General features: G+C 36.5%; 1 protein-coding gene across 1 annotated transcript in view; it reads left to right on the top strand.

Moving 5' to 3' along the window:
* Positions 1–13,624, top strand: part of HACD2 (3-hydroxyacyl-CoA dehydratase 2) — an 89,635-nt gene that overhangs the window by 40,940 nt on the left and 35,071 nt on the right. The window contains exon 4 of the mRNA XM_069472710.1: positions 12,759–12,847. Within this exon, the coding sequence (XP_069328811.1) occupies positions 12,759–12,847 (89 nt within the window). The remainder of the gene's footprint in view (positions 1–12,758; positions 12,848–13,624) is intronic.

Below are 13,624 nucleotides of genomic sequence, written 5' to 3'. Positions count from 1 at the left end.
TAATCTGTTAGATCCTTTCCAACTCTGACAGCCAAGATTTTCTTAGTTAAAAAGCACTATATTTAAATAACCCTTGCAGTTGCTTGCTCTCTTAAATAGAGGATCTTTCCCACAGATGCCTTCTTTCACAACCTTCTAGTAAAGTTAAACTTCATCTTCAGTCTTCTCTCCCTGCCCACATGGTTTAGTAGAACTCTGAAGAAAGAACATTGCTGATAGAAGTGTATTTCTTGGTTTGCTTAAGTGTAATCCTGTGATTGTTGTTTTTTTCAAGCCAAAAGGGAATGATTCTACTCTCTCAACCTTGTCATTCATTAGATCTTGTGTTATTTCAAGTAGGTGACCATTGGATTGAATTCAGCCTTTTGTAAAAGCTTTACATAAATTTTCAGAAATATACCGGAAAAAATTAATACATTTTTAAAACAGATACTAATAAAAAGGTTTTTTTATCCAGTATTCAGGATACTTATAGATTGTTAGCATAAGTTAATAAAAAGTGACTCTCTATATAAATAAAATAGTTCAACTGTCAATTTCGTTTGGCCCTGACAGTTTTACTAATTTTCTTTTTTAAAGATATGCTTATGATGTATGTGGTCTTGCTGGTGAAGTATATATGAACCATCCATATTTCAAGGCTGTTATTAACAGTTATTAACCTCGTGTTCTATAGACAATAAAAGTAATAGGATGGGAATTTGCCATTGGAATGCTAACTATAATACAGAGATTTGAGTAAGTTTCCATGGCTTACAATTGACTCACTATGTCCTCTTGAGAATGCCATCTAGTGTTTTTATGTTTTATCTTTTTTAAAATGTGATAGTCTTTTATGTTATCTTCAGAAAGGTTGGAAATATGTGGCATTTATTTCAAGTCTATGTTTTGCTGTCATTCAGAGGTTAGACTTTCAGAGTGGAGACCCCAGAAGGAAACAAGCAAGTAAAAAGCCTCTGAATATCTGATGAAGCCCTCAAAAAGCTCATTGCCTTCAGAGGCCTCTGAACTATCTCTTGAAACCATTTTATTGTTATTTTTTACACATAAGAACCTCAATTAAGTGGAAGAGTAAGCTGCAAGCAGCAGCTATTTTGACTGCTGGCCATCTGAAATAGGGAGGAAACAGCAAAATGTGTGTGTGTGTGTGTGTGTGTGTGTACACAAAAAGAAGATCCAGTAAACTAGAAACTAGTATAGCAGTCAAAGCCATTTCGTATATGAGGACTTGGCTCAAGAAACCAAGCATCTGGTTTTATTTCTTTCATAGACACTATGAATTATACAACTGGATTCTTTTCTCTCATTATATTGGCTGTAAAGGAGCTCAGAGCCAAGTTCGTGGTCTACCCCAAACAAGTGCACAGGCCTTCCCTGCATTCATTTAGGTATTAATTTCTCTCATGGTTTTAAGATATTTTTTCTACGCTTATTTTCCCTAAGCTTGATTTCTTACATTTTTGTCATGTATTATTAGTGCTTTTCCAGCTTTTCTTTCCAAGTTTCCTAAATAGCAGTGAGGAATATAGTTTCACCCCAAAAGTTTTGAGAGTAAAGGCAGTATGGCTGACAACAATGTAAAGCAACTGTGAAGTTCCCTTTTTAATATTTTAATATAGAAATGCATTCCCATCCGTCAAATTTCCTGGAAAATCAATATTCCATGAAGATGCACTGTGTATATTCTGTGACTGTATCTCCTAAAGTAGAATTGCTTATGTAGGGGTAAAATTCCCATGAAGAATACTTTAAATTGCTCATCCGTCACAATGCAGCTAAGTGTCGACTCCCAGTAAGTCCAGCACAGCTGTAGTTTCCTCCACTGTTGAAAGTGTTCATTCTGCCTTAATTGGAATGCCATATGAAATAGTTGGCGCACATTTCGAGGCTATGTTGTATGAAAATTATTTTATCTTTCAACAGTAAAATCACAGTCGTGTTGGTGAGAGGCCAGGGGACCTAAGACCACCACTCACTCTGGTGCACACATTTACATTGTGAAATGCTGGGTGAAGTTGCCCACTCTAAGTTATTTTTCTGTTCCATTTTCTTTTCATTGAGTTCATATTGCTGATTTTGAGTATGTTGACTGCTAGCAGGATACCACTGGATTGGACCCTGCTATACATCTTCAGGGTATAGCCCCCGTTTGAGAAGCACCTCTGTATTTAAAATTTTGTCACTTCAAAGGGAAAAGATTTAATTTTAACTATACATTTCTTAACAGTGATGGCACATGAAGTATCATAGCACTTGATTTCTTGTGTTTCTCCTGTTGTATTCATTTCACTTTCATAACAATTAAACGTGAATGCATTTAATAATATTCCCCTTTTAGCACAAAAAAATTTTAATGCCCTTTTATAGTTTAGTACATATTTTAGAAATGCCAGCCTCATGTAAATCCATAATTTTGCTATTGATTTCAGTATCTAAGACATTTGTCAGAGCTCAATAACGTAAGTGTGGTTATATGAGATATTTTGAAGATTGCTTTCTGGGGGTGGTCCGGTGCTGCAACCCAAGAGCAGGGCCAGTTTTCTGTGTTCTGGGAGGGAAGAAAAGAGAATTGCCCTTCTGTTTGTCATCTTTTCCCTGGAGTCCCATGGGGTTAGAATCTGCTTTGGCTCCTCTCATACTCTGACCCTTCTCTTCATTTTGACCAGAAATATTTTCTGTTTCCCTGAGGTTAGCTTGTATTCTAAGAGAAAGTATTTAAGAAAATTCCTATTTAAGATTGGAATTGGTTCAATTTCAGAATTATCTTTTTGCTAGTGCTAAATGTTTAATTTCTTGTTAAGAATAATGATTTTTTAGTTTTGAAAATTTAATTCATGTTCTTTAAAAGGAGTGCAGGCAATGTGGAAAAGTACAAAGAGTAAAGCTTAAAATTATTCTGAATTCTACCAGTAGAACTAATCTTCATTAAAATTATGTAAATGTCATTCCAGAGAGCATTCTCTTCACATGTATCTTAACATAAAGAAAAAGTAGATGGATAGAGAGCTTATACTATTATGGAAAGATACATGATATTTTTAATTAAAAATAGTGTTTGTCAAAAATAAAGAAATTATAAAACTTTTTTCACCATGAGAGATACATTATGTATTAAAAGATCTCTCTAAGAAAAAAATTTGAAAATTTTAGATTAGAATTATATTGAGCTATATTTCAGTTTTATATAATATCTCTTAATTCTATTAAGAATATTTAGGCAATACTTCTTCATTCTGTTAAGGAAATTAGTGTACTTTCTTCTGTTTCTTCCCTGACTTCCATTTTTCAATTATGTTATTAATTTATTATTCATAGCATTTACATTAAAATCTATGGGCGTAATTGCCGTAATTTAGTATTAGTGTTACATTTGAATGGATTCAGTGCCTACCGTGTGCCCTTTTACCATGACTTCTCCATTCCTGAGTTCTTTATTTTGATTTGTCTTGTTTGGCTGAATTTCTGACAGCATGTGTTTCTCAGGAGGGTCACGCAGGCATTATGTGCTAAGTTCTTTCATATTTAGTGATGTCTAACTTTTGAATTGTTACACTAGAATGACATCTTGGGAACGGGTGTAAGTATTCTTAAACATACTTACTTTCCCCCAGACCTTTGTAGTGTTGCTTCATTCATTGTCTTCTGACGTTGGCTGTTGCTGTAGAGAAGTCTACAGCCAGGCTGATTTTCTTACCACTCTATAGGTAATTTTTTTTGTCTAGATCTCTGAAGTGTTATTTTTATAACCAAGAAACTTGTCAGTTTTAGTCATTCACTATCAGTTGTTGTTGTTGTTTGGAACACAGTGTATTCTTTCAATGCAGATTTAGTTCTTTCGTTTAAGGGAAATTTCTTGGACTATACCCTTAAATACTTTTCCTGTTCCATGTATTGAGTTCTCTACTTTGGGGAGAACAAGTATCCTTATGTTGCAGTGATCTCTAACCTTTTTAACTCCAGGGACTGGTTTCATGGAAGACAATTTTTCCACGGACGTTGAGGGCAATGGGGGAGCGGCGAATCTCTGTGGACCAGTACTGGTCCGTGGCCTGGGGGTGGGGACCACAGTTATATTGGGTTGTCTTTGTCTTCCATAATTATTATCTTCCATAATTATTATCTTCCTTCTAGTTGCTTTAATCTTTGACTTTTCACCCTAGGTGCAATACATAATTTACTTTTATTTCCTTTTTTTTTTTGTATTATTAATATATTTGTATTGTTACCATGTCTTTTCATCTTGCTGAAGTGTTAGCAGCCCTGTCCAGCAATTTTATTTGCTCTGATATAGGTATTACTGAATTCTCCTGCCTGCACTTCCACAGTATTTAAGATTCGATTGTTTTCCCCTCTAAGCTACAGTTTAAGGATTGGAGTTTTCTTGTTTTGCACATTTTCCTGTACCCTGAGGACATGGAGGTAGAGCTTAGGGAAGTCCATAGATATTAAAACATTATAAAGCCTTAGCAATTACAATTTATGTATTGATATAGAAAGATCTTTTAAGAGAAGAAAAGCAGGGTATAGAACAATATGTATAAAATACTGCCATTATATAAAACATTGGGAAAAAGTATATATATGAATATATAAAAATATGTCTTTATATATTCACATACATATTTGCTTTATACACATAAAATACATCTCTGGAATGCTAGACAAGGCATTAATCGTTGGTTGCCCCTGGGTGGCAGTAGGATGGAATTAGGAGGGAGACTTTTCTGTATAGCTTTTCAGACTCTTGTGTTTTAAAGAATGTGAGTGAGCCATGTATTAAAAAATTACGTGGACTGTTCTTTCTGTTTTGAGATTTAATTGCCCTGTTCCAGGATCCCTCAACCCTGTAGGAAGTGTATCCCGTCCATAGGGAACTGTGCATCGTCCTCCAGCTCAGTGTGGGCCCCAGGCTTACTGTCGGGGAGGGGCTCCCAGTTAGTCACTGTCCCAGTACACCACTGCTGCTCAGTCCACTTCTGTCGCACTGCAGCCAGAAATCGGTGTTTCTCTCCAAATCTGGGCTTGTCAGTGAATATTCTCAGGATTTTGTTGATGTATTAGTATCACTTTTGGGGGAAGGGGACAGGGTAGGAGTTGTGCCATAATCTTTCTTTTCTTGGCTAGCACATTTAAAAATACATGCCATTAAGTTGTGCTCATTCCTTTTGGTTGCTGATGATGATTTTTGTTATTGTTGTTTAATGTTACTTTTGATTCCATATATTTGGGATATGGTTAGGGAGATTCTGTGTTCTGATTTCACTTGTTACTATTTAGTTTAGTTTCTGGCACCAGCTTGGTGTCTCCCACCTTGCTTTGGTCTGGTCTCCATTACTTATATGTGCCTTGATGGTTGGCTCCTTCCCTGGTTCCTCCAGGTCCATCTGAATACTGTCCTGCTCTGCTCCCAACCTTGCCTCCTTTCCTGGACAGTCATGTGTTGCTTAACGATGGGGCTACGTTCTGAGAAATGCGTTGTTAGGTGATTTCATTGTTGTTTGAGCGTCACAGAGTGTACTTACACAAACCTAGGCGGTATAGCCTGCTACACACCTAGGCTATGTGGTATAGCTGTTGCTCCTAGGCTACAAACCTGTACAGGGTGTTACTGTAGTGACTACTGTAAGCAGTTGTAACCCAATGGTCTTTATGTATGTAAACATAGGAAAGGGACAGTAAAGGTACAACATAAAAGATAACCTGTTTAGGGCACTTACCATAAATGGAGCTTACAGGACTGGAAGTTGCTCTGGGTGAGTCAGTGAGTGAAAACCTAGGACGTTACTGTACGCTGCTGCCTGCTTTATAAACACTGTGCACTTATACTACACTAAATTTATAAAAAATATTTTTTCTTCAATAATAAATTAACCTTAGCTTACTGTAACTTTTTTCGTTATAGACTTTGTAATTTTTTAACTTTTTGATTCTTTTGTAATACTAAGCTTAAAACAAACACTTTGTACAACTGTACAAAAATCTTTTCTTTCTTTATATTCTTATTCTGTAAGCTTTTTTATATTTTTAAAGTGCTTTTGCTTTTGAAGCTTTTTTGTTAAAATCTAAGGTGCAAACCACACATTCTCCTAGGTTTACACTGGATCAGGAACATCAGTATCCCTGTCTTTCACCTCCACATCTTGTCCCACTGGAGGGTCTTCAGGAGCAATAACACACATGGGTCTGTCATCCCCTGTGATGAAAATGCCTTCCCCTGGAATAACCCCTGAAGGATCTGCCTGAGGCTGTTTTGCTGTTAACTTTTTTTTTTATATAAGTAGGAGGAGTATGCTCTAAAATAATGATAAGAAGTATAGTATAGTAAATATTAATACATAAACCAGCAACACAGCCATTTATTATCACCATCAAGTATTATATACTGTGCTGTATTTTCATACGACTGGCCGTGCAGCAGATTTGTTTACACTAACATCACCACAGACACATAACGCGTTGCACTCTGACATAACAACAGCTATATCACTAGGTGATAGGAATTTTTCAGCTCCATTATAATTGTATGGGCATGCCATTGTATATGCAGTCTGTTGCTGATGGAAACATTGTTATACAGTGCATGGCTGTGCTAAACTTTCAACCTGGTCTTGGTCGTACGTAGCCAATCTTACAACCCCAGTAACCCGGCCCATCTGAGGGCTGCACTGGGCAGAGAGGGTTCCCATTGCTGCCCAGCTTGCAGGGCTCAGTAGTTGAGGGAGCCCTCAACACCCTGGTTCTGGGGAAGCAAGCAACCAGTTGCCAGATCCCCTTTATACAGCTTTGCTTAACACACACACGCACACGCACACACACACACGGCTGTGTTTCTTTTATCTGACAGTGTTTTTCTTCAAAAGTTCCTTGCCCTTTCAACATAAATTCCCATAATTATTTCTCAAGTTATAACCTTGCCTTGCCAAGGATTTGCCCTGCTGACAGAGATATCTTTCTGAAACCAAGAATGTGATCATGCCATTCTCCTGTTTACAAATGTTTGGTAGCCTCTAACCTTCAAGAAAAAGTCCTAAAAATAAGAGCTGTGATAAAGCAAATCATTTACAGCCCAAGAGTATAAGTTCATGAGGGATATTGTCTTTTTCACTTTTGAATCCCCAGCGTGGAAAACAGTACCCAGCACAGAGTAGATACTCCAAGAATATTTTGTGAATAAAATAACAAATAGTACATGCCTAGTAAATCTTTTTTGAATTAATTTTAATCTAGTGAGAGTTTACTGATGAGATTGCAGAATCTCTCTTTGTCATCTGAAAACAACCAATTTAATCAACAACAACGAAAAATTTGCGGTTTGGGTTTTAACGTCCTATACCATTGTGTTCAAATATGGAGTAATAGCACATAAATGCAAACACAGTAGGATTGACTGCAAGAAGTGCTGAAAAGACAAAAAGAAAGAGGATATAGTCTGTCTTATCTGTCTATGCTTGACATCCCATAAAGATTTGTGGTAACTCCTACGTAAAACATCATAATGTAATGTACTTCAGATTTGGCTTGAAGCTTTCTGACTACCAAGTTGAAAAGGGTGACTGAGTTATATAATTTTTATCATTGGAAAGGAGCAAACATTTCTTAACATTAAGTTCTAAAACAAATTTCCCACCTGGGGCTTTACATCAGGGGCATTGAGTGATGGGGGGACATTATACTGTATATCATTCCTATAGCAAATAAGGTAACAATTTTTTGACAGTTTCTTCTGAAATCCACCTGATAATAACAGTAAGCCCAACTGAATGATGCCAGTTCTTTTCAGAGCTAAGATAACATGGTCTGTCTCTGTGGCTGTCTGTTGTTCGTGTGGCCTGAATCCAAGGATAGACTTAGAGCTCCTGGCCTTCAGATGGTCCTCCCTAAATAAAGGCCCCTCTTCCTGTGGCCTTTTGACCACAGGCATCTTGAGGTTGTGCTGTCAGGCTAGGGGCTGAACTGCTGTTTGCTGGGTGACTGGTAGGTGCATATACTGTAGAAACTAAGTGAGAGTTGGTCTGAATGACATCATTTGGAGGAAATTAATGTACCTAAGTAGACAGGTTCCCTGGATAGGGACTGTGGGAGCACCTACAGACAGGGCCAGAAACATCTCAGTATCTGTGTCAAATTAGAAAGTATTGATCAACTTTTTATTCACAAATTATTAAGATTTAAATTTACTGTCAAGGGTAGGCTAATGCAGGAACCCTTTGCATATTGCTGGTGAGAATATAAATTGATAACAGAGTTTTGGGGAAGCAATTTGGCAATGTAGTTCAAGTGCCTCAAAGACATTTGACCTAATACTGCTACTTCTGGGAAAATGTCCCAAGGAAATAATCCTTTTAAAAAAACAAAGGTCTCTTTTGTAATAACCTAGATGGAACTGGAGACCATCCTTCTATGTGAAGTATCACAAGAATGGAAAAACAAACACCACATGTACTCAATGCTAAATTGGAACTAATCGATCAATACATGTGCACATGTGGAAGTAACATTCATCGGAAATCAGGCAGGTGGGAGGGAGCAGGAGGGGACGGGTAAATTCACACCTAATGGGTACGATGCACACTAACTAGGTGAAGGGCACACTTATAACTTTAACTCAACTGTACAAAACCAAATTATGTAACCAAAACATGTATATCCCCGTAATATACTGAAATTGAAAAAAAAAGCCAAGGTCTGAGCCTCAAAAATTTTTATGTTATTTGTAATACTTCATTTCTTCATTTATAGTGTCAAGAAATTGGAGGTAATTTAAATGTCCCACAGAAGGAGAATAAACAAATATACTCACTGAAAGGAATGTCAGGACTCAAGCTAAAATGTTTTGAAGAATATAAGATAGAAAATTCTTAAAATGTTAAATGAGAAAAGCGAAATATAAAGTGTATAAACAATAGAAGCTGAACTGTGTTCAAAAATATGTTTAGAAGAAAAAGACTGGTAGGAAACATACGAAAAGAGTAAATCATTGGTTTTGAATACTAAAATTTTTTAGAAAAATACTGTGATAATTTTTGTTTAGCATTTTTGAAAAGAAGACAAATATAAATGTTCATATTCCCCAGAAAAGGGTATTTTTAAAAAGTTTTTAGAGATGAGGTCTCGCTCTGTCACCCAGGCTGGAGTGCAGTGGCACCATCATAGCTCCCTGCAGCCTCAAACTCCTGGGCTGACGCGATCCTCCTGCCTCAGCCTCCAAGTAGCTGGGACTACAAGTGCATGCCACCACACCTGGCTAATTTTTTTCAGTTTTTAGAGACCCAGTCTCACTGTGTTGCACAGGCTGGTCTCAAACTCTTACTCTCACACGATCCTCCTTGCCTCAGCCTCCTGAGTTGCTGAGATTGCAGGTGTGAGCCATAGCACCTGGCAAAAAAGGGTGTTATATAGTAGAGAAGAGATAATTAAAAACCTGTGTTCAGCAGAATGACAGTTCTTCCCCTAGACCTTCCAGATCCCTCTGTTTGAAGTCATGCTTACTAAGCGTTCTGATTTTGATACCAGAAAAAAGTGCCCTGGTGAATGGCATAAAATCAGGTTTTTGAACTTGCAAGTCTTAGAAATCAAGAAGTCTGATCATGGACTTCCTGATGTCCCCCTGCCCCCACCCCCTGACAAGATACAGCAGCAACCCTGCATCATTGCGGGGAACATTAGCAGTCTAGCCCATTAGCAGTCTAGCCCATTGCTTCAGTGGACAAAGGAGAAAGAGCAAAAATAAAAGGAAAAATCATATTTTTGTGTGATGAGCTGGTCTTTGAGTTTTTGAAAAAAGACAAAGCTGGAAATACTGGTGGTCTTTCTGTAAGCAGGAAAATGCTTAATAATTCATTTAAGAAATCTTTTAATTCTCAGTCCTTATTTTTTTAACTTTTTCCTATTTGAAGTGTGATCTAAGTGTATTCACTAAATGTTTGACTCACTAATTAGCTTCTTTAGCTGTATTATATAATTATATAACCAGCTTTTATACTTCACTCATACTTTTTTTTAATAACAGCTTTGTTAAGATATAATCCATATGCCATACAATTCACCCACTTAAAGTGCTTAAATGAGTTGTGCAACCATGGCCACAATCAATTTTAGAACATTTTCATCACCCCAAAAAGAAATCCCATACCCATTAGCATTCACTCCCCATATTCCTCCAAACCTTGCCCAAGGTAATCACTAATCTACTTTCTGCCTCTATTTTCTACCTATAGATTTGCCTATTCTGGACATTTCATATAAATTGAATCACACAATAATATGTGGTCTTTCGTCACTGTCTTCTTTCACTCAGCATAATGTTTTCAACATTCATTAATATTATACCATGTATCTGTACTTCAGTTTTTAAGATTATTATTCATCACTTTTTATTTATTCTAATCTTCTATTTTATGGATATACTACATTTTATTTATGCCTTCATCTATTGATAGACATTTTATTTCCACCTTTTGCCTAATGTGAAAACTGCTATGAACATGTATGTACAAGTTTTTATATAAACATATATTTTCATTTCTTTTGGAGATATACACATGCACACACACACACATATACATATACCTTCCTAGGAGTGGGATTGCTAGGACAGATGATAATTCTTTATTTAACCTTTGGAGGCACTGCCAGACTGTTTTCCAGGGTGGCTGCACCAGTTTACAGCACCACTAGCAATGTATGAAGTGGGGTACGGTTTCTCCACATCCTTGCCAATAGTAGTTACTATCTGACTTTTTGATCATAGCCATCCTAGTGGATATGAAGTATATCTCATTTTGGTTTTGATTTGCATTTCCCTAATGACAAATGATGTTGAGCTTCTTTTCATGTACTTATTGGCTGTTTGTGTTATCTTCTTTGGAGAAATGCCTATTGACATTCTTTGCCCATTTTTAATTGGTTATTTGTCTTTTTATTGTAGAGCTATAAGAGTTCTTGATATATTTTGGATATAAGTTCTTTATCATATATGATTTGTAGATATTTTCTCCTATCTGTGGATTATCTTTTCAGTTCCTTGATGGTGTCCTTTGAAGCACAAAAGTTTTTAATTTTGATGAAGTTCAATTTATTTTTTTTCTTGTTCTTTTAGTGTCATATCTAATAAATCATTGCCTAATCCAAGGTCATAAGATTTATACCTGTGTTTTCTTCTAAGAGTTGTATAGTTGTAGCTCTTACATTTAGGTCTTTGATCCATTTTGAGTTAATTTTTATATATAGTGTGAGGAAGCGATCCAATTCCATTCTTTTACATGCGACTATCCAATTGTCTTCGTATCATTTGCGAAAAGACAATTTTTCCGTTGAATTGTCTTGGCATACTTGTTGAAAATCAATTGACTGTAAATGTGAGGGTTTATTTTTGGACTCTCAATCTATTCCATTGGTCTTTATGTCCATACATTTATGTTTTTCTTTCATCGTGTCATTCATTTTGCCAAGAATTGTGCTTGACATATCCATGTTATTTGCTTTTGGGAACCAAACTGTCCCTCTTCAAAGCCCAGATTTTCTTTAGGAAACCCATTCTAACAAGATATAACATCTCTTTATCTTAATGAGGCATAAAGTGATTTTCTCTCCTAGCTGAACTGTAGAGGCAGTTGTAGATCTATCCGACTCATACGTGGTCTTTTGGCAAGTTGTTGTTTGTCCAACTGTATGAATGTTCAGAAGTCCAAGTGCACTTGGAGTGCTTGGAAGAATGAAAATTGGTCTGGGCTAGTCCAATGAGATGAGATTAGTTTTAAAGTGAAAGAAGGATCTACAACCTTGATGGGAGGTTCCTGTCAATTGTGGCGTGGGCCATGTGTGACTTGAGGCCCAGGAAGGTGGTGAATCTAGTTGCTGGCAGCAGAAAGGCCAGAGAGAAGTGGAGTGCCTGCTGGATTGAACACTGCTGCCATTCTGCTTGCAGAGTTTATTTTAGTAGCAGTTCCTTGCCAGTGTAAAGTTATAAAGAAAAAAATATGTTTACAGATTACAGCTTATTGCTGGGTTCAAGATTAAAGGAGACAAGAATTCTATATAATGGTGGTGGCTCATCTCTCAATAGGAATTATAGTTGCAGGAATTGAAGGAATAGGCCAAAGAAATGTAAACTTAGCAGAATTTGTTGATTATCTAAAATAATTAAAGGTGATGCCAGTGTTATAACTTGAGGACATTGGGAGGACATTTGTACCAGTGCTTGTAATGAACAAGGTGGAAAGAAACAGTTTTAAAGATAACCTTTGATTTCGCTATGCTTATTGGCAAAATATTCAAGTAGATACTAAAAGATACCCAACTTTACCATTAGATAATATGTCAAGTCTGATATCCAGAAGCTTCTAACATTCATTAGACACAAATAGGATTGATTTCTCATCTATTGTTGTTGCCTGTTTGTTTTGAAACCCATATTGTAAAATGACCTCTCGCCTGTTAATGTCTAATTTTAAAGGTTAGGTAGTGGTTTTATTTTTTCCATCTATATAACAAGTGTAAAAATACTTGGTCATTGGTTTTGAAAGGCTGAAGAAAGGTACTTGGTTTGATAGTGCCATTAACAATATTACTGTTTTGAGGGAGGAAAAAAGTATTTAATACTGACTGCATTGAAAAACTTTGTATGGCAATATAGATAAGTTTCAGTTGCTCCAGATGGTTTTGTCTCTAAACACTTAAATGCAAATGTTTTAGAAAATGTATTATATGTTGAAACTTAATACTATACATTTATTTATCCATCCTAAAATTTCTTTCAGGAATTGTTCCATCTTCTGTTGTCCTGACTTCTTTCCAGGTGATGTCAAGAGTTTTTATAATATGGGCAGTGACACATAGCGTTAAAGAGGTAAGTGTTTATACAGACTAAAATAAAATAATATCAGCATTAACAAACACTAGTCAACTTTCTTTTTCACGTGTTTGTTATGGCTAAAGACGAAACTCTAGGTCATATCAATATAGCTGAAGTAAAATTCAGGAGTGGGATTAATAGTGGGAAACATACTCCTAACATGCAGAGTTGTTATAGGGAAGACTGATTAAATGGTACAATCCTGTGATCTTCATTTTCATGGAGATTTGGATGGTGTGGATGTGGTCTGCAACTCACTTGTATTTTTCTAGTATCTGTTTGTATCCAGCACATTAAACTCTGGGCATTGGTATCCTTGCAGTGGGAATGGGAGACATTGATTCATCCTCAGAGCAGTTCAATTCTTACGGACCAGGAGAAACAAAGTTGTTTCTACCCAGCCTGCCAGGACAAATGGAATTGCCAAATGTGCTGAGTCTAGCAGTTCTGAGAGACCAGTGCTCTGACAGGGGCCTAGAGTGGTAGATACCTCGGCAGTCCCAGGGACAGTCATTGCAAGAATTTGATGACAAAAGCCATCATCACCATGGGTGTGAATTTGCAACTAAGCTTTCATTTTTTGGAGTGGGGGGGTTGTTTTCTGCTTTTTCAAAGTCAGTTTTTTCTTACTAATATCACCTTGAAGTATTGTTCTTGTAGTCACAAGAAAGATTCATTTTTCAACTTTCTAGTCCATTAGCATTATTTTGGCATTCTTTTTCCTCTATTCTTCTGAAATCCCTGTCAAAACATTTTGTTTTTCAGGATTTA

The sequence above is a fragment of the Eulemur rufifrons genome, chromosome 7 (genome assembly GCF_041146395.1).
Source record: "Eulemur rufifrons isolate Redbay chromosome 7, OSU_ERuf_1, whole genome shotgun sequence".
Classification (NCBI taxonomy): domain Eukaryota; kingdom Metazoa; phylum Chordata; class Mammalia; order Primates; family Lemuridae; genus Eulemur; species Eulemur rufifrons.
The sequence above is the reverse complement of the archived record's forward strand: the minus strand, read 5'-3'. Positions and strand labels throughout refer to the sequence as shown.